The 22,272-nt window shown below is 42.6% G+C and overlaps 1 protein-coding gene across 2 annotated transcripts; it reads right to left on the bottom strand.

Annotated features, from left to right (window-relative positions):
* Positions 1-5,148: 5,148 nt before the first annotated feature.
* On the bottom strand, positions 5,149-19,780 carry LOC127573878 (regulator of cell cycle RGCC-like). 2 transcript variants are annotated; one of them, XM_052022424.1, is made up of 5 exons: positions 19,678-19,780; positions 15,763-15,927; positions 11,315-11,392; positions 8,876-8,938; positions 5,149-5,558 (listed from the first exon to the last, which is right to left on the bottom strand). In XM_052022424.1, the coding sequence occupies exons 1-5, from the start codon at positions 19,703-19,705 to the stop codon at positions 5,548-5,550; spliced, it is 345 nt and encodes a 114-aa protein (XP_051878384.1). In that variant the 5' UTR covers positions 19,706-19,780; the 3' UTR covers positions 5,149-5,547. The 2 variants fall into 2 exon arrangements, with proteins under 2 accessions (XP_051878384.1, XP_051878387.1); XM_052022427.1 differs by lacking the exon at positions 11,315-11,392.
* Between the last annotated feature and the right edge of the window lie 2,492 nt (positions 19,781-22,272).

The raw sequence follows: 22,272 nt of genomic DNA, 5'->3' as shown, positions 1-22,272 counted from the left end.
TATAGGTAGATTGAGTGACTACGAAAAATGGTGTTTAATGTGGGGAAGTGTAAGGTCATGCACTTCAGTAACAGGAATCAAAAGGAAGATTATTATCTAAATGGAGAGATGCCACAAATGAGTGAAAATCAGGGGGATTTAGGTGTTCTGGTGCATGAGTTATGTTAGCAGGTAGGTCCAACAAGCAGTTAAGAAGGCAAGCAACATATTGGGATTTATTGCAAAAGGGTTAGAGTTTAAGAATAAGGAGGTTTTCTAACAGTTGTACAGGATGTTGGTAAGATAACACCTGGAATACTGTGCACAGTTTTGGTCCTTTACCCGAAGGAGATGCACCAGGTTAAGTCCTGTGATAAGAAGGTTGTCCTTTCCAAAGAGGATAGACAGTTTGGGTCTGTATTCCTTGGAGCTTTGAAGTATGAGAAGGGACCTTATTCAAACATGTAAGGTTCTAAGTGGATTTGACAGGGTAGGTGTTGAGATGTTTTCATTAGTCGGAGAGCTTCGAACAAGGAGATATAGTTACAAGATAGGGGCTGATCATTTAAAACTGAACTGCAGAGAAATTTCTTCACTCAGAGGGTAGTGAATCTCTGGAATTCTCAGCCCTCGAGGATGGTGGAGGCTGGATCATTAGGTATATTTAAGGTGGAGATAGGTAGATATTTGAATGATCAAAGAATTGAGAGCTATAGGGAACTGGCACAGAAAAGGAGGCCAGCATAGATCAGCCATGATCATATTGAATGGTGGAGCAGGCTTGAAGGGCCGTGTAGCCCACTCCTGCTCCCATTTTCTTGTGTTCTTGTGTTTTCCACAACCCTCTTAAGAGTGAATACCAAATATTCAGCAGTCTCTAGGTGAAGAAATTTCATTGTGTCTCTTGTCCTGAATGGCTGATCCTTTACTTTGAGACTGTGATCCTTGGTTCTAGACACCCCAGCCAGGAGAAACATCAACCCTGGAACGTACCCAGCTAAGCTCCATATGAGACAAGAGCAAAGATTTGTTATTCAATATATTGACAGACTTACCTGAATTAACCAGGACACTTAAATTTCTCACTTCCTTCCATGCCCCAATATTTTGATTATTGCAGTGAATAACAAAAGCATGCTTAGAATTATGAGAGTTGTTGTTGACCTCTGCACCAGCCTTAACACTTACCACATGCTTTGTTGAATTCTGATATACTGGGTCTGCTGAACAACAAACTTCGGCAAAATGGCTGATTCCTCCAATGACTTACAATGTTTACTATCAGCAGAACATTCCACGTTGTGGAGTCAGCTACCATCACAATAATAGCACTAGACCAAGTTCTGCCTATCTTGCTGATGCTGCAGATGGGTTTGAGTTCTGAGCTGTTCTTCATATTCATCCCTGATTCTATGCACAGCTATTCCTCTAAGTCTTTCTGCATCATCTGCTTTGTGCACTGACAGTGACAATAATACCATGAACTCAAGCAGTTCAGACAGTTCAAGGATTTTCTGTTGAAATTGCAACCTTCAACATCTTGTGTTTTCAGCCCTCACTCAAGATTAGTAATTTCTCATTTTGCTGCAGCTCATCTCAGACACAATCATTCCTTTTGTTGCTTGCCTTGTGTAATGGAACACAGTTGTCTCAAGCAAACCATTGAGTTTTAGAATAAGATAAAGCAGTGCAAACAGTTTTACTCTCGGGTATCTTCAGGTGATAATGTTTTTTCAGCCTGCAACTTTTCATACTACATTACAATATAAGTGCATCTTTCAGTAACATCAGTTGATTCCAAATCCTGCAAAACAGACAGGCCACTTCTCCAAGCAGGACAGAACTGAGTATGGCTCAGAATGCCCATTAAATGATACTTAATTACATGACGTCTTTGAATCTGAACAGTAGCATACACATGCCAAGTGTGCTGAGCATTACATTTTATTTTCAACACTAGTTGTTTTACCCAGGTTCAGTTTAATCAGATTAGGCGTGGTCTCCTTTGAAACTGTAGGATTAAACAGCCGGCTGACCCAGTTAGAGAGACAACTGAAAGAAATCTCACATAAAGGAACAGGACACAGCACCTAGGTTCATTTTTCATTCACATCCATAAAATACTCTAATGTACAGGAACAGCATTTCCCCTCACCTTCCACCCCACCAGATAAGATATCTTTATTAGTCACATCTACATCGAAACACACAATGAAATGCATCTTTTGCATAAAGTGTTCTGGGGGCAGCCCACAAGTGTCGCCACGCTTCCGGTGCCAACAGTGCATGTCCACAACTTCCTAACCCGTACGTCTTTGGAATGTGGGAGGAAACCGAAGCACCCGGAGGAAACCCATGCAGACACGGGGAGAATGCACAAACTCCATACAGACAGTGGCCAGAATTGAACCCACGTCTCTGGTGCTGTAATAGGGTCACGCTAACCGCTACACATGCAACTCCCCGCATTCAGCCACCAGCTCCAACAGGATTTCACCATCAAATCTATATTCTCCTCCCCTCACCTTTCAACATTTAGAAGGGATTGCTCCCTTTGTAACTCCCTAGTCCATTCTTATGTTGTTTCCTACTTCTCCCCATCATATTGCACTTCCTCTTGCAACTACAGGAGGTGCAATACCTGTCCTTTCACCTCTTCCCTTCCCCCCCATCTAGGGTCCCAAATAGTCTTTCCAGATGAAGCAGCAATTAACTTGCACTTCTTCTAATATAGTGTACTGCATTTGGTATTCGTAATGTGGCTTCTACATTGGAGAAACCAAACACAGATTGGGTGATTGGATTGCAGAGCACCTGCTGTCACGAACCAGCAACAAAAGAAACACACTGAGCATGATTTAGTGTTAAAAACTATTTTATTAATCACTACTTATGATAATACGTAAAATAAAAGTAAAAATGTTAGTATGTTAGAATTCAAAAATGTTAAACCTCGAACGTTAACCCCAAAACTAAACTCTTCGTGTGTGTGTGTGACAAAGTCCAAAACTCCCAGTTCCTGAATGGTTCTTAAAGTTCAGTTCCGCAAGCCATAAGGTGAAACATGAGCAAGGGCTTCTTCAACAACCACCGTTGTCTGAAGATAAGATGTAGATGTAGAAAAACATAGAGAGAGTACATACGAAATCCAAATGTTCCACGATGGACCCCAAACGACACTCCAGTGTTTACTCGGTAGTGACTTCCTCACCCCGAAAAGCATCCGAACCGTGGTCGTCCACATACAAATACTTGTTTCCTTCTACAGGTCAGCAACAAAGTGAACTCCACCGGATTACTTCCAACTTCCATACATGGATTTCTATGGCAAACACAGTTATTGTTTCTCATCCATCGATAGAGAAAACAAGCAGGCTGGTGTCTCTCTCCCTTCTCTCTCCTTCTTCTTCTTCTGACTCCTTCAACAACGTAACTACGTCCTTTATCTTCTATTGACGTAAGCACGCCCCACACACACATACACACACACTCTCTATCTTAAAGGGACTTTCACTGAGTCCGTAACACTGCATTCAGTTCACAAGTTCCCTGGGGTTTCGGTTGCCTGCCACTTTAGTTCACAATCTCACTCCTACCTTTTCGCCTGCATCCTCCTGAACTGTTACAATGAGGCCCAATGCAAGCTGAATGAACAACACCTCATCTTTCACCTGGACAGATTGCAGCCTTCGGACTCAACATAGATTTCTCCAACTTTAGATAACTTGTTCTTTCTTTGTTTGGATCAGTACTGGGCATTTTTGTCTGTTATCTCCTTTGCATTCAGTTGTATGTTCTGGCTTGCTAGGCATGTCTCAGTAAGCCGGACTACATAACATTACTTAGACTTCACAACATCAGCAACACATTACACAAAAAAACTTAACTGCCTATTAATAGCTACATAATTTCACCCTATCACAGACAGACTCTTTGTTCCACCCATTGCTCTCCCCCTCCTTCTCTGCTACCTAAACTAACTTTTGTCAGCCTCCATCTGGCAGATCATTCTTCACCCTTTGCTCCCACCACCAGACATCTTTTCCTTCCCTTCCCTCTCAGGGGATCACTCTCTTTGTGACTCCCTGGTTCAATCATCCCTCCCCATCCACTCTGCCCCACATCTCCTCATTCACCAACATCCAGGGAACTAAATAGCCCTTCCAGGTGAGGCAGACATTCACCTGCACCTCCTCCAACCTGGTCTACTGCATCCAGTGCTCCCAATGTGGTCTCCTTTACACCTGTGTGTTCAAGTGCAGACATGATGATCGGTTTGCTGAACACCTACACTGTCTGTAGTGGCCATCTGGGGCTTCTGGTTGCCAACCATTTTAATTCTCCCAACCACTGTCTCTCACTCACCTTTCAGTCCTTGGCCTCCTCCATTGTCAGAGTGAGGCCAAACGCAAACTTGAGGAACAATATCTCATATTCCACCTGGATAGCCTTCGGCTCAATGACATGAATATTGGGTTCTTTCATTTCAGATAATCTTCTCTCCATCCCCTTCCTTTACCCAGACCATCCTCCCAGTCCCCTAGCTTCCCCTTCCTGGTTCTTCCACTCATTCTATCTTCCATATTCATACCCTCCACGAACCTCTATTTTTTTCTTATCCTATCTCTACAGCCCTTTACTATTTACATTCCACACTTGATTATCTTCTGTAGTTATCATTTCATTATTACACATTCCTATCTCCAACCTAAGTTTGTATAATTTACTCACCTGCCAATCACTATGTGCACCTATCACTGTGGCTTTAGATATCCTCTCTCCCACTCTGCTATAACTGGGCATTCCCTTCTCTCTCTCAGTCTAGATGAAGTGTTTCAGCCTGAAATGTCGACAGCAGCCCAATCAGCTTCAGTGGAGGGAAATAGACTAAGTTCCTCCAGTGATTTGTGGTTTACTTCAGATTTCAGCATCTGCAGTTTTTCTTTAGTATCTCTAACTTGTTTTGTCTTTCTCAGTTCTGATGAAAAGTTTTCAATCTGAAACATTAACTGTTTCACTTTCCACAGATGCCACTTGACTTTTGAATTTTTGCAGCATTTTGTGTTCTTGTTTCAGATTTCCAGCACCTACATTGTGATCCTTCTGTGCACTTTTACACTGCACAGATACAGGGGTATAAGAGAAATAATTAGGTCAGAAGGTAAAATGTCAAGAGTTCTGGTAGTTTATTAGCTTCAAGTTGATAAATATATATTTTACAAAATGTACAAGTTTGCAGATCAGAAGTTTTGAGATAAAGATCTATTTATGTTAAGTTTCAGACAGTGCAAACTTTGACATGTTCAACTTTACACAAAGGTGGTTTGCAACAACTGAAGTGAATTGGATTGCAGTATGACAGCTTTAAAAAGAAGCTTCCTTCCTGTGCAGGTTGCTTGTCTGCACAATGCTGCTGCTTCCCATAAACAGTTCCACCGCACAATGTCTCGGTTTTGCAAGCAAGTATTAGAGCACATGGTGCCAAGCTCCATTGAGGCTGCATCTGGTCGGCTACCTCTTCATGTACATGTTTCCTTGTGCAAGGCTAGCGGTGCATCTCAGCAATGGCTACATCATCTCTGTAAGAGAAATAAAAGCTTACTGCACATGGATTTAATAGGGGAAGGGTGACAGGTCATTTCTGTTAGTTAACAGCAGCGCAAAATACTAAATTTAAAAAGTTGTGTGGTTTGGAAAAAACCTCTTTGCAAAGTTACATCATACTTCCTCTCTAAAAGTGTTTTGTATGCATGGCCAGCTAACAGTAGAGCTGAGTTTCAGAACAATGAATTAAATCAGGAGTTAAATTGCTCCACTTAATCCTTCAATTCAATCTCAAATTTGTGGGATATAATGGATCATGATTAATGGAATAAAGATCACTATTTTTAAAACAGTAAATTAGTGAATACACTTTAGTGTACAGGACATTGTTAACCAGCCTAATAATAGATTGCTCAATTACAAAACTTCACGCTTTACATTCCTGATCAGTGGTAAATGAGGGGAGGCATAGGAACTAATAAACGGCCACTCAGTCTTAACAATTCCATTGTTAACCATGTGAATTAGACTGCAGTGGGAAGATAGAATGATGTACGTTCCCACACAGCATCCCAAAATACTTTATTGCCAAGGTGGTACTGTTGAAATGTTGTTACTGTTGTAATATGGGAAACATTGCAGCCAATTTACATACAGCAAGCCCCTGCCAAAACAATAATGTTGCAAAATCAAATAGCCTGCTTGGTGATTTGGTTGAAATATAAATATTGGCCATAACACTAAATTCCTCAATGCTTATTTAAATATCATAATCCTAGTGGCCACTCTAGTGTCCAGCTGAAAGGATTTTGTGCAATTGGCAATGCCATTCAATATTCCCAATCAGTCCCTTGTATCCCATGGCATCACTCAAAAGTGAGGGAAGGGTTTCTCCTAGGTTGCCCAATCAATGTTTTTTTTCCCTTCCTGAGCTGACATCACTGAAACAAATTGTGCAGTAATTATAACTTCACTGCTGGTGAGCATATTAACAGCTGTGCTTCCTGCATTACAACATGAGTGCATACTGAAATATGCTTCAGTGGCTGGAAAGCACTTTGGTTATCCAGTAGACTTTAACAAAAAAAAAGTTGTCTTTTTTTAAAAAAAAGTGAGGATGTGAATACCACAGGCAAGGCCAGTGTTTACTGCCCAATGCTCATTTCCCCCGAACAGTGGGTTTGCAAGCCCAGCAGTGGGTCTGTAGTCATGTACAGGCCAAAGGCAGAAAGGACAGCAGATTTCTGCTCCTGGAAGAACAATAGTGCACCAGATAGGTTTTTGTGATGAGATAGTTTTAAAGTCATCATTACTAAAAGTCTGTTAATCTGGCACCACCAAAGTCTGGCACTCAGGACTTTGGTGGTGCCAGATTGGCTGATTTTCTGGACTACTGGATGTTATTCCAATTAAGAGTCTGAGCCACTTTTAAATTCACTTTTTGGTGCTATACAGTATAGTACAACAAAATTTCCAGTGAATCCAGCAAATTTCAAGCAATCACAGGAAACCAAACTGGGCAAGGAGAGGAGGAAACAGGGCCTCAGTGTGGTAGACAGAGTGGGGGGAAATGAGGACCCGGAGGGACCACAGGAACAAGGACCCCAATGAGTTAAAGGAAGCACAGAAACTAGGGCCAAAGTAAGCTAGATACCAGATCATCAGGGTTTCTAAACAATCTGGTAGAGGATTATCAGAGTTTTACTGCACTAGCTTTTTCCACAACTGCCATAGTAGGATTTGAATTCAAATCTCTGGATTATCAATCCAGGTTTCTAGGTTACTAGTCCAGTAATTTAACCATTGCATCACCTTTGTACCAGAGATTTAAAAGGCAAGATTATCTTTTGTGCAGCAAGATAAAGAGATCACATTATAATTATTTGGCTGTTGCAAAACATTTAAGGAGCTGCAAGGGATAGGTTATTATAAACACCAAGAAATTTAAGTACTTGTTCCTGTGGTGTACACTCGCTTTTCCCTAGCCCTACAGGCTGGTCCAGCTAAGGTTATGGCCAATTGTTACATTGAGATGATGGGAAGCTGGGTGGCTATGACCACTAGAGAGATAATTATACTTCCCTTTATCAACATTGTTTTGGATTGTTATAGAATTACCACCAACTATGTGTCTTCTAAATCTGGGATAGTATCCAAGAGCGACTCAAATTGGTGAGATTGTGATACCAGAGTTGTGAATTGAACTAAAAATGTATAATCATTAAAAGGCAATCCTAAAGCAAGAACTGATGAAGGGTCTTTGACCCGAAATGTTAACTGTTCTCTTTGCACAGATGCTGCTCGACCTGCTGAATTTTTAGCATTTTCTGGTTTTTAGTTCAGATTTCCAGCATCTGCAGTTTTTTTTTTCTAAATTTCAGTCATTGTTGAGTAACTGATTGAGTCAAGACATTTCAATGAGCATTTGTTCTGGAACAGTCAAAAAAATGAGTATCATCAACTATAACCACTGTGGTGCCATGTTTGAAGCAATTAATCTTACGTAGAGGCCAACTATTCCCTCTCCTTTGATATTCATCCCTTGCAAACACAACTGGACCAAGGTGTAATGAACTTGTAGAAAACCGATTGTGGCAGAATAGGAACTGAATTGTTTGAGTGTGAATCAGACAATATAGTAAAGTTACCATGCAGCCAAGATGATAGGGAAGGCTTTAAATCAGATGGGTATCTGTAATATCAGATGTAGCTCATACCTGCTCATGGTTTGGGATTTGCAATTGCATCAAATGAGAGATAATACATAGAACAATACAGCACAGGAACAGGCCCTTTGGCCCACAATAGCTGCACTGAGATAACAGAAATTCAGATCTGGGAATCTGATATAAAAATAAAATGCTGGAAACACTCAGTGGGTCAGGCAGCTTCTGGTCTTCATGCTAAAATCTTAACTGTTTCTCTTTCCACAGTTGTTGCCTGGCCTGAGTGTTTCTAGCATTTTCAGTTTTTATTATGGAATAATAGACTGAGTTTTAACCTGCTCTGGATGGGTGGCTTCAGAAAGTGGCTTAAAATCTGCTCTCTGTACTGGAGCATTGGAAGTGGCTTAACACCCTCAATGTTGCTGGGACAATAGGAATTGCCTTTAAACTTGTTCTTCATCTGAGTCCACAGCAAGTGGCTTTTCAAGCAACTTATCTGTTGTGTGGTTGCCAGATAAGGAACCTATGAGGCAAACAAAAGCTAATGGGAAGAGACAGCATCTCAATTCAATCATTGTAGCAGAGCTCAATTCAAGAACACCTTTTACAGAAAGAGGGCTAAGCAATTGGCAATAGAGATTATAGATACTTTGATTTTTAATCTTTTTTAAAAAATGATTATGTACCTGCTAATGTCTGATCCAGGTCTGCAATAAAATCCTCCAGATCTTTCGTGTCTCCAAGTTTAGCTTCAGAAAGAGAAACAAATTAATCTACAAGCTTCAAATTAGCATCAAGGACAAAAGGAACATACTACTTTGCCAATAACAACTTCTTACAATTGCATGGTGCCTTTCAGATAGGGTGTTCTGCAGGAGGGTATGCACATGATAGATGCACTGCAGAAATGCATTAAGGCTTCCTTGGCAGTAAGTTACAGAAACCTATAACCTTTTCCACTATTTTACCCAAGGGTTTGCCCACCAGAGCACAACCAATTCCAAGTTCCCTCAATTCAAGCACCATCCTGACTTCAAAATACTTCTTTTCTGACAGTACGGTGGGAGCAACATCACAGATTACAGGGATTCAAGGCACCAAGTTATCACCAATTTCTCAAGGACAGTCAGGGATGGGGGAAAAGTATCGGCATCCAAGAGATGCCCAGTTCAAATTGATAAAGAAAAAGTGACATCAATCCCATATTTAAAATAAGTTACAACACTTGTGCTTGGTGCAGGATTGGGTTACAGGAAGCATTGTAAAAGAGAAGAAATGCAGAGAGGTGAATAGTTTCAGCAAGGGAATCTCAAATGAGACTATGACTTCTACTGATGAGGCAAAAGGGAAAGGCTAGAGATGGAGGAGAGAAGAGAGTTCTCAGATATTGATAGGGCTGGAAAAGGTTGCAAAGCAATAGAGGCAAAGTCCTAGAGTGATCTGAAAATAATTATTTTTGTTAAACCTTTTCATTGCATTTAATCACTACGTCTTTGATATACTTCTAACATTTTTTCAAAACATTTGATTAGAATCCAGCAGCATATGAACAGTTCTCCAATTCTCATAAGGTTTAAAATTAATATAGACACTAGAATCCTGCCGTTGCAAGTCATGTCAGTTATTTCTGTACAGATAGAGCCCAACTATTGCTGATCATTGATCCCACACCAGACATCAGCTGTGACCTTATTGTTGATGATCTGGCCTGATGGACTCTTAGAACTACTGTAACTAAGATGAGAAAATCTAAAATTGTGACTCAAAAATCTGCTTTTTTTTTTGTTTTTACTCTTGCCAAAAGTAACGTCAGGAAAAATTAAATTTTAATTTCAGCAAGCTCAGGCAATCTTTGATGTAGCTGGCTTTACCAAAGACCCCGTGTTCATGCAGGGTCACTAGACACAGGACCTGTTGGCCCATGTTTAAGTGATATGCCATTTCCAGCACCTTTCCTGCAAAGTCAATGGCAAAACAGGAGAAGAAAATTCTGAGCAAGTAGCAAATTCCATGTCTAGGCTGCAAACAACCAGTCTGGAAATACATTAATTCTTTGATGCAGAATATTTCCATGGACTGTGGCAACCTTCTACTACCATGTGTTGTTAATTATGGGTAACCAAAATCAGTAACACTATTTGACTACATAAAGATAACAGCCACATTTAATCTGACATTCGCCATATAATTTTGGCAAGGAATATTTACTGGTCGGCAGCAGGCATTCTTCTTCCCCTACTCTCTGCAAAGATCTGCGCTTTCCCCAAATATCTTCCAATGAATCTGACATCCACATTCCTTCAATTGTTGGTAACTCATCTATTTATATCTACACTGCATGATTCCTTTCCAGGTTTTTTAAACAACTTATCAAATTATGCCACAAATTCTGTCCTAGAAATTATGTGCAGTTCTGGTGACCACATTACAGGAAGGACATGAAGGCTTTGGAGAGGGTACAGAAGAAATTCACTGGGATGTTCCCTGGATTGGAGAGTATTAGTTACAAGGAAGGGATGGGCAGACTTGGATAGTTTTGTCTGCAGATGATGGTGAAGAGTGACCTGATAGAAGTACAAAATTATGAGAGCCATAGATAGGGTAGATAGTGTTAATCCCCAGGTGGAAATGTCAAATACTAGAGGGTATAACTTTAAGGAGAGATGGGGAAAGTTTAAAGGACATTTGTGAGGCAAGACTTTTTAAATTAAAAAAAACCTCACGAAGGGTGGTAGGTGCCTAGAACAGGGGAGGTGGTGGATGCAGATACAACAGCAACCTTTAAGAGGCATTTAGCCAGACATGAACAGGCAGAGAATAGAGGGATGCAGACCATGTGCAGGCAGATGAGATTAGTTTAAATTGACATCATGGTCAACACAGACATTGTAGGCCAATGGGCCTGTTACTGCGCTAGGCACCTTCTACAAGTCTTGTTGCTCTTCTCTGCGCTTTCCCAAGGATGCCATGTGAACAAATTAGATGTGGTTACTGAATTATGCTGCCTTCAGTGAATCCCAAGGGTTTCCATCAGCTACACTGTGATATTTGGGCTCCCATGGACCCACAGAAATGGCATCAAAAGCAGATAGTAGGCTTAATAATACATGCTGTTTAGACCCTACCTTTGGTTGTTGTCGTGTCCATGGAGTTCAGCTCCTCGACACTACAGTTTAAGCTACTACCAGCAGATGATCCTGTGCCTGCCAATAAAAAGGGGAGGGTGTTGGTTTATTCTGCTGTCTCCACAGAAACAGGCCTATTTCAGATACATATAAACATCAGAATTCACCATTCGCTTTACAGGGTGAGTCACAGCAAGGATACAAGATCCAGAGGGAGGACTTTTATTCGTCTTCACCAAATTTTGTTTTCTAACACTACAACCAGGTTGCTTCTCTCAGTTTAATCAGCCCCCTCAGTGTTTGTGGCATCCTGCTCCATCCAAAATGGTAGTTGTATTTGCTGACGTCAAGCATGGCAAAAAAGCTCACAGAGACACTAAAGACTATGGATGCTGGAATCTGGAGCAAAATAAAACTACTGGAGGAACTCAGTGGGTCGAATAGCATTGAGCAGGGGGGTGGGGGTGGGGGGGATGCAAAGCGATAGTAAATACTTCAGGTCATGACCTTGAATCAGGACTGAGAGTATAGAAGGGAGACAGCTGATACATGGAAGCAGGAGGGAGGGGTGAGACACTGATGTAGAATCTCAATCTGAAACATTGACCTTCCCTTTGCCTCCACAGATGCTGCTTGACCTGCTGGATTCCTCCAGCAGTTTGTTTTTGGCAAACAGCTCATGGTTTGTTGGGCAGCAGTGATCACTGCCATTATGGATGCTTCAGAGTGTTGGACTACCTACAAAACACAGGAGAGATATCAGCAATGATGTCTCTGCAAAGCCTCCAAATCCTTTGGCAGGATAAGTGAACGATCCCAGGCCAACACCCCAGCATCAAGATTCTTTTACACTCAGGTAACTCTAATGGGCAGGCCACATCACTAACATGCCCGATACCACACCCACAAGATGGGCTCTCCAATCCAAGCTCTAACATAGGAAGAGACTACTAGGAGGACAGGGGGACAATAAAAAAATGTAATGCTTTGAGGATGTTCTCAAGACCTCCCAAAAGTGTAACATCTTCACTGATTTATGGAAATCCCTCACCCACAACTACTCAAAATGGAGAACCAGCCAGAATTGCACCAAAAACCTTGGGTCTCTTTTTTTTTTTGAGAAGATGTAGAAGCCCAGTAAAGAAAAGTGGCCAAAGGAGTGTACCTCTTCCCAAACTGCCCAGTCCATTAAGAACATCCTGCCCCAACTGTGGCAGAGTTTCACTTTAGCCTCAGTAGCTACCACCAAACTAGAGTGGAGGCAACTTACCCTTCAACACAGGGGACTGAGAGACAGACACAGAGACAGAACTCAAAAGCTTATTCATTGACCTTTAATTAGGAGTCGTGGAAAGCAACATGTAATTTTGTTTTCCCCCTTATACATATTGAAAATGAATATGACTCATTCTTGAGTAATACAATATCACCACATCCATGAAGTGATAGTGCTGGGGAATACACTCAAGGCATGTGAAAGTTAGACATGGTTTTTCCTTTCTATTGAAAGGTAAAGGAAAGAAATTAACCTGCTTAAGAACCGTGTTGTTAGTAATAATATTTTAGTTAACCTTGGATGAAACAGAACACTGGTGCAAGTTTTTAAACCCAATCTCAAATCAAACTGCCCAGTTCTCATTGCAGCTTCATATTTAAAGCGAGTTCAATAATGCAGAATTAAACCAGTTACAAGAAGAGTCAAAATAAAGACCAAATGAGCAGTACTGGGAATAGAATCCAACCATGGAAATTTATAAACAGAATCTTACGTAAACTTTGGTAATTTTAACTCCACTTGCTGGAGTGGTAATCTAAGAAATTGGGTGGGTCACAATTTTGAAGATTTTACTCAGTGATGTCAATAGTAAAACTGGGTTAGCCACAAAAAGTGGTAATGTATCCAATCATGTCAGTTTCCCAATGGGTGGGTTAGATTAAAATTGCATCCCTGCACCCACCCACTTTCATCCCCAATGTACGGTGTCAGCATAGTAGGATCACAGATTCCTTTGCTTATCCTCCCAGTGAGCTTGATTGGAGGATAATCAAAAGGGAAAGAATCTGAGCCATGATTGATAGTGGTGTGGGATATGCTTAACTCATTCCCACATTGTCAAAGTTACTCCAGGAACAAAATTTTATTGTTACACAGCACTTTCACCCATGTCAGGCAGCCAATGGAGTATTTGAACAGCCACTCCAAGATTACCAGGCAGACAGAAGGTTTTATAGTCATGGAGATACAGCACAGAAACAAGTTCTTCAGTCCGTTGAATCCGCACAGAGCATCAACTACCTATTTATGCTAATCCTGCATTACTTCCATTCTATCAATTCTACCACAGAACATCTGATAGTGTAACCTACAAATCCAGCTCAGACTTGAGAACCTATGCAAGCCATTAGGCAAACCCTACCCTGAGAACAAAGATCTTTTTTCTATAAAAAGGTGGTCGGGACTTTTTTTTTAAGATTAATACTGAAACAAATGGAAGCTCACAATACTGTTTTTCAAATCCCAGCACAATGTATACATAGATATTCACATAAATCCTATCTAAAAGGAACAAATGGCAACTTGTGTCTTTTAGAATTACAATAGACTTCCGCTTGTTTGTATTTGGTTCCCCATTGCTATAAATAAAAGATAAAATGTTTAAAACGTAGTTAGATCAGAGGAAATAAGTTAAAAGGAATGGCAAATATTTGCCTGCGGAAGTTTATAAGACCTTTGTCAGTAATTCTCTATAACAATAGAAAGTTTAGAACATTATGTTATCAGTGTAGAACAATGTTCCTCATAGTGGGCAATCCATTGAGTAAATTAAGCATAGAGTATGGTCATCAGCCAAAAATTCAATGTTATCCTGGATATGGTAGGGTTCTTATTATGTTCCTGAATGTGGTCATTAGGAGAAATTGAAACAGAGGGAATACAGCCCTTGATATAGATTTATCTTTCATTGGCTGGTCATCTACTTCAACACCACTTTCCCAATCACCACATTCTCAATTACCTTATTGCCCCCAGAAATCTGTCAGTCTCAGACTTGCTCACAGTCAGCACTCCATGGGAGAGAATTCCAAAGATTTCACACTCTGGGTGAAAATTCTTTTCCTCATCTCAGTCCTGAACAGCTGACCCCTTATCCTCAGCCCATGCCCTGGATGGTATGAACTCGAGTACTTTTTTCTACAGTGACTTCCAATTAGAATTAAGTTTTAAGGAGATAATCGTTGGCACATATTACTCCAGAATTGCTCTATACACAAAGTAGTTTACAGCCAGATATACAACAATTGAATTTAGTTAATGGAAGTTAATTCAAACATTGAAACTGAACATTGCAGATGCTGCTGAACTACAAGTTGGACAACTTTAAACAAGATGGAGGACTTTGTACTATGGTGGCTTCTAACTGAAATGTTGACTATTCCTGGGAGAGTCAAGTCCGACAATGATACAAATGCTTGCTAGTGCACTAATTTCATCCTCATTCCACATGTTATAAAGTCACATTTTGTTGTTACTGCTAAAATGAAAGAATTATAACATAACAATAGTGTATCAACACAAGTAGATCTTTTGACCCCACATCTGCTCCATCCCTCAAGATCTTTGACCCCAGATCCCACAACATACTTACACTGACATGGTAAAGCAGTTGTGTTTTTAATATGAAGCTTCTTCTTTTCCAGCAGCCTTCAGGAAAGAAAACCTGTTGTCTTTACCAAGTCCAGCTCACGTGTAGCTTCAGCTCAGCACCATTGTGGCTGACTCTTAGCAGCCTTCCACGGTGAATCAGCAATCCCCTCAGTTGTTCAAGATAACGCAAAGACCCATCACAATCTTTTCAGGGTAGCAAATGCCAGGCTGGTCAAGAACACCCATTCCCCCCCACAATGAATGTCTCTCAATGAAGCCCCCGCCAAATGGAATTAGATGCAAAGTACAACACAGCCCAACAAATCTATGTCAGCATGCACACCTCAAATACATCCCTTCCTACTCTACTCCCACTTCTCCGATTAGCAGACTTTCTGTTATCTTCTCCCCCCACCCCCAGGAATGTCACAGTTTTACAGATATGAGCAATGAAAAATAATTGCAGCCATCTCAGTGAAAATTCTGTAACCACATTAGTCTCAATTTGATATTGCATCACATGAAGCAAGTATTTCCTGGCAATTATGAACTTCTGCATATGCTCTTTGCAAACTAAAGACTACTTGTGCATGGATATCAAGGTAGCAATGATCCTGCTGCACACAGTAGGTAATGTCCAATATTTGCATAGACTGAAAGAGCAAACATGCCATTTAGCCATTTCTGAATTTGGAACAAAGCCATCTGAACTGTACTGGAAGAATTTGATTATAAATTCATCACCACACCCCTCAGATGAGGCAAGCAAATGGTTAGTCATCCCACAAGATGCATTACTCACTCTCTGGGTCATCAATTCCACTGTCCATAGCACTGGTCGCACCCATCCTTTTCATTTGATTCAAATGCTCCTCATACTGAACACCAGTTTTTGCAGAGCAGGAAAGATCGTCAATGACCACGTTGAATTCATTGAGAACAGCATCAAATTCCTCCTCGTTCCACACTGAAAATAGTCAAAGAAATCACAATTCGATAAGTTACTTGCAGTAATTGTGCCACAAGAACATCACAGTGTCACTAAGCTGGAAAGGGTGCAGAAAGGATTTGTGAGGTTGTTACTGGGATGGGAGGGCTTGAGTTACAAGGAGAGACTGAATAGGATGGGACTTTTTTTCCCCCTGGAGTGAAGGATGTTGAGGGGTGTAGATAGGGTGGATGGTCACAGTATTTCCACCAACCCCCACCCCCAAGAGTAGCGGAGTCTAAAACTAGAGGGCATAGGTCTAAGGAGGGAGGGGAAAGATTTAAAAGGGACCTGAGGGGCAGTCTCCCCCCCACCACCACCCCTCCCACACACATACACACAGGGCTGGGGTATATGAAATGAGCTGGTAAAGGAGGCTGGAGCAGCAGGTCCAATTACAATGTTTAAAAGACACTTGGATAGGTACGTAAATAGGAAGTATTTAGAGAGCCATAGGCTAAACACAGCCAAATGGAGACAAGCTCAGATAGACATCTTCATTGGCATGGATGAGTAGGGCTGAAGGGTTGTATAAATCGATGACTCTTTGACTCTAGTAAATAGGAGGAGGAACTTAATCAGCTCCTCATACTTGCTCCACCACTCATAACATCTTGCTGATCTTTTACCTGATCCTACTTCCCTGCACTAACCCCCTGATAAGCTCACACAGGGCAAGCTTTGGCACCCAATTCCAATTGTACTTGGTAGCTTTTGTGATTCACTCTAGGGTGGGTACAGCAATAGCACAGTGGTTAAACTACCAGATTAGTAATGCAGAGGCCAAGACTAAAAATCCAGAGAGCCAAGTTCAAATCCCTCAGCAGCCTTGGAATTTAAATTCCATTAATAATCTGGAAAAATAACTACTAGTTAGAAATAATGACCATAAAAACCATTAAATTGGCAATAAACACCCTGGATTACTGGTATCCTTCAAGCAAGAAAATCTGACATCTTTACCCAACCTAGTCCAACTTTGACATCAGACCCACAGGAGAGTGGTGACTCTTAACTGCCCTCTGAAATGGACTAGCAAGGCACTGAATTGCACTCAACTCAAGAAGATGGATCATCACCATACTCTCCAGTGTAAGTAGGGCCAAGAGATGGCATGATGGTGCCACAGGCAGTGCTGCTGCCTCACCACTCGAGTCCCAGGTTTAATCCTGACCTCAGGTGCTGTCCGTGTTATTTGCACATTCTCTCCACGATTGCCTGGGTTTCTGTCGGATACACCTGTTTCCTCCCACACCCAAATGATGGAGTAATTTGCCATTGTAAATTACCCCTTTGTACAGGTTAATAGCAAAAAGAATTCAAGGGGAAGCTGACAGGCAGGTGTGATGGAGAACAAGCTGCAGGGGTACAGGGAAGGGGAGGGACAAAAAATTCAGAGAATGGGATTGCTGCCTTGGGAGCTTGTATAGATGCAATGGACCGAATAGTTTTCTTCAGTGTTGTTATAGGTTTAAGAGTAATTTTGAAGTATAGGATATTAGCCTTGGCTCAAATGGCACACTCAGCTGAGTCACTGTGGCTTTATTCCAACGTTATATGCTTGAGCACAATCTTCTGCTGAGGAAGTATTGAAGTCAGAGTTTCAGCTTTGAGATGCAGAGTTAAACTGGGGCAGCATCTCTCCTCTGAAGCAGGTATAAAAGGTCCCAAGGCCTCCTACCAATGAGCAGGTGAGGTGCAATCATGTCACCTGCCCCCAACAACATTATCCAATCAGGTTTTGTAGATGAAGCTCCTCGGAGAGAGCGCACAGAGTTTCAGGGCATTTATCACCAACAAATGACTGAGATTTTGGTACAGATATTGCAACTAACAAACTTCTGGAGGTGGTAGAGGTAGATACAGTACCAATATTTAATGGGCATTTGGACAGTAGTTAGAGAGAGAAGGCATGGAGAGATCCCCAGTGAAGGCAAAAGGGATTAGTGTAGGTAGGCATTATGGTCGACATGGATAAGGTGGGCCAAAAGGTCCTGTATCTGTGCTGTATAATTCAATGATTCTAATCAGGATTATTTACTAAACAGTAGTGATTTGATGCCCTGAGTGTATCCCAGACAAGGGAATGCCTACAAAGAGGCTAGTGGACTTCATTCTTGTAGTTAAAAGAGAGAAAAAAAAGAAAATACTGGAAAATCTCATCTGTGGAATGAGAAACAGTCAACGGTTCGGGTCAAAGGGTCTTCCACCTGCAACATCAACTGTTATTTCTCCCCCTGCACCCCACAGATGCTGCCTGACCTGCTGAGGTTTTCCAGCATTTTCTGTTTTTCAGATTTCCAGCACCCGCAGGTTTTGTTTTTACTTTCAATCCATTCTCGCGATAGAGGTATGGTTGGTTAGCCAGGGCATCCAGCCCATCGCTCGGAATCCTCCAAGCAACGGTGATGAGCCCCTTTTCCTGAACCACTGTATGCTAGTATGAGGGAGTACAGTTAGACAGGGAACTCCTAGTCTTGGGCCCCCAGAGTCAGTGAAGGTCTAACGGTATATTTCCAAGTGGCAATGATGTGCAGCACTAAGGCGAAGCAGTGAGGCTCTGAGGTGTGCAGCTGCTTCGCCTGCACCTCACGGCCGTGGGTGTGGAAGGGGCGGATGCAGGAACCTTCCGGTTCAGCCTGCAGATAAACACTCACTGTGCACCAAGGGGCGAAGGAACGAGAACACACCCGGCTGCCGATAGAGTGTGCCGCTTGTGCTGGATCTCAGAGTTAGTAGCCAACTTTCTTCGCTCCAAATGATCTTCCTACCACTGGCCTCTATATACCAAACTAGCTGGCGGGTTTTTGGCGATTCGCAGGCAAAAATGCCTGCCACTCCCAATACTGACAGTGATGGAATTGGGCGTCGTCAGTCTCTCGGCTAGTATCATGGAAAAGAAACCGCCAGACTGCGAGGAAACAAACAGTTGGGGAGAGAACCCATCCAATCCGTTACACGTGACTCCCCACCTGCCACCATCCCCGGAGCGGGTCGCGCCCCGCCGCTTCCGACAAGTAGCGAGAACTGGGCTTCGTGTAGCGTCCACACCCAGAGACCAATTTTAAAAGAAATGCCTTACAGTCGGATTAAGGACCGGCCAGTGGACAGCACTTCGGTTGATCAGAAATAGCCAGTCAATCCGATAGACACAGTTACAAGTCTAATACAAGCTTGCACCGAAGTTGCTGGAGATCTGAACCAAGGACAGAACTTGCCCGGGGTGTGGAACTTCTGAGGCGGAGAGCGGCAGAGCTCACGTTTCGGTTTAACTCTTTCTCTGCCAACGTTTCTGGACTCCATATCCGTCCCGACACTGGCACTCAAGCATCACCCACTCTGGATTGAAGCCCAGGTAAAACGAGGCGTGACTCCGATAAATCTCCGTGTCAGACCCAGATACGATGTCAGGCACTCAGGCCGGTCCCACACCAACCTCACCCTATACCAATGCCAAACTCCGAGCGTCAGTCTCAACCAGTACCCTCTCAACCCCAGTGTCATTATTAATCGCAGTGCCAGTCTCTGTCAGAGCCAGTGCTAGTCCCAGCCTGTCCCAATGCCAACCTCACTCAGTCCCAGTCCTCTGTCAAAGTACCGGTCCCCAATCCCAATACTTAGTAAGCACTGCGAGTCCCGGCACCAGATCCAATGTCAATCCCAGCCAGCACCAGTCTCAGCTTGTCCCTCTGCTAGTCCCTGTTCCAATATATAAACTCGTTTTCTTACCGGAATTGCCTGCATCAGGTGAACTCATGGTGCCGAACCCCGATTCTCACGCCGTCTCTGCAGATTGCTACTTTATCCTTTTCTCATATTCCCGTCCCCAAAGCTCCACCGACCAATCACAGGCCTGAAATGTATCTGATTATGTGCCCTTCAGCCAATCAGTGAGAACCAGAACTGGAGGCGGAAACTTTCTTTCCCCATGATGTCATAGAAGGAAGCGTCACTGAGAGGATCTCCTCCACACGTCACGGGATTTCTCGCACTCCGCAGAAGTTTGTTAAATCACTGCACCGATTCTTGCTGTATTGGGAACAAAATTTCCCCCTACCTCGTTTTCATGCTTCTTTGTCTTTGACGCCCAACGTGTCTCAAAAGTCAAGCAAAATAGCAAATGAACCAGGCGACCCCAGAGGGTCATTCGACGGCAAACAGACGATGGACCTGGACAATACATCCCCACTGACAATTAATCAATCACCATTCGTAGTTTATGGGGATAACATAGAAAAACAAATATCTGCAGGTGCTGGAATCCGAAATGAAAGCAGAAAATGCTGATGATATCCGGCGAGAGAAATAAAGGACTGCAGGTGCCGGAATCTGGATGAAAAACACTGTGATGCTGGAGAAACTCAGCATCCTGGAGAAAAGCAGACGGTCAACATTTCGGGTTAGGACTGAAGATAGGGAAAGGGGAAGCAGATAGGAGGGAAAAGCAGAGCAGTGATAGGTGGACAAAAGAGGGTAGGCGGGGTGGGCACAAGGTGGGGATAGGTAGATGCAGGTAAGGGATAATGAGAGGCAGGCGCGGGGGAGAATGTTGCCCGGCCTGCTGAGTTCCTCCAGCATCATCGATGATATCTGGCATCTGGAGAGATAGAGAGACTGCTGATGCTGGAATCTAGAGCAACACACAGAAAGCTGAAGGAACTCACTAGGTCAGGCAGAGCCTACAGTGAACAGTCGACGTTTCAGGTTGAGACAATTCATCTCGACTGAAAGATAGAGGGGAAATAGCCAGTGTAAAAGGTGGTGGGAAGGGGTGGAACAAGAGCTAGAGTCAACTTTTCAGCTCCATGAACTTTCATCAGATGAGTAACTATAGCATTTTCCATATACAGGGAAGAACAGTGGTGTTTTCTGTTTCTACTGGCCCACCTGGAACTATTATCTTCTCTTACTTTTCTTCATTTCTCCTCTTAGCTCACATCTGTCACTAGCCAAGTGAATTCTGGATTTGGATGGATTAAACTGGATTGGCCATTACACCTTCTCCAATGGCAACACTTTCCATATAGTGGTTGCAAAAATTTCCACCGTGTGATTCCCAAAGCTCCCCTCTACCATGCTCATTCGGGTTCCAACCTGAGTCATTCCTGTCTCCATGGGTGCCCTCTCTCCCATTCACAGTCATAAAGGGGCCTCCCTTTGTCTCAAGCACACCCAAGTCTCCACAGTCAACAGATCATCTTGTGCCAGCCCAACTCCACACATCTTCCCCTTTCCCAATCCTTTCACCATTCTGAATGAACTACTCCCTCTTTGGCACCTGGTTCCCTGTTCCATCAACGCTACCAAGCAGTCTCTCAACCTGACACGTTCCCACGTGTCCAGCAGTAGCAACTGCACATGTCCTACTCATTTACTTTCTGTCACACCACTATCCAGGGTGCAAGGCAGCATTCCAGGTGGGAGTTATACACTTCTTCCAATACAGTCACTGTATTTGCTGTTCAAACTACCATCTCTTTCCTGCTGGGGAGATCAAAAGAATAAAGTGATCAACTTGCTGATCAGCTCCTGTCTCTCTTGAAATGTGCCCTGAGCTCTCTGTTCCCTGTCACCAACATCCTCCCTCCAGCTCCACTCCAATCTCCCTGCCTTTGATCTTCTGGACTTTTCCTATCAAATCAGTGCAAGCTCAATGGACAGAATTTTAGTTTTGTACTGGACACCATCCAACCTTGGACCTTCATATTGACCTTAATCACTTTGGAGCTTAAGTTGCCCTATCATGTTCTTTCTTACAGCTAGTGTTAGCAATGAATGGTGGCTGTGCTCTCTTTCGTGCAATTGAAGCTACAGCATGGGCCATTCCATTGGTAGGATGGTCTGTAACATTGGTATCAAACAGCTCTTTTCCTTCTCCCGAGTCCAACAAGTTGATCAAGACTTGATAGGTTACTAGTAACATTTGGACCATCAGGCCTTGCTTTGCTTTTCTGCTCATAATCCAAAGAGGATCGCAACCCTTTTAAATGCTTCATGTTACCTGCACGTGTACAATGTGTAAGTGTTGTCTCAAAATTAAGTTCTCACTTCTGTCCGCTGTAAAGTAACACAGTGCCATGAGGTCGCTTCGATAAAACGCATTTATTAGCAGTGCACCACTAAGGAGAGGTCTCTTCAGCACTCGTTAAGAGTCGCTTCCTGAGTTCTCTCCATACAAAGGAGCAGACAGAAATTTATACAGATATTGTCACGCACACTTAATGCATGCGGCGCCGCAAGTTTCAGTCAAGCCGCAGAGATCCCGAGACAGACATTGCACCTATTGTCCAGCATAATTGAGTTATAATCAAGAAATTCAAGGAC

This window comes from Pristis pectinata, chromosome 8, assembly GCF_009764475.1.
Source record: "Pristis pectinata isolate sPriPec2 chromosome 8, sPriPec2.1.pri, whole genome shotgun sequence".
Lineage (NCBI taxonomy): Eukaryota > Metazoa > Chordata > Chondrichthyes > Rhinopristiformes > Pristidae > Pristis > Pristis pectinata.
Note: the sequence above shows the minus strand (reverse complement) of the source record. Positions and strands in the feature narration are given on the sequence as shown.

Coding starts and splice junctions, on each gene's coding strand:
- LOC127573878 (XM_052022424.1), bottom strand. CDS start 19,705: ATGAGTTCACCTGATGCAGGCAATTCCG. Junction 11,393..15,762: donor TGGAATTGATGACCCAGAGA/GTGAGTAATGCA, acceptor TTTTATTGGCAG/GCACAGGATCATCTGCTGGT. Junction 8,939..11,314: donor GGACACGACAACAACCAAAG/GTAGGGTCTAAA, acceptor CTCTTTCTGAAG/CTAAACTTGGAGACACGAAA.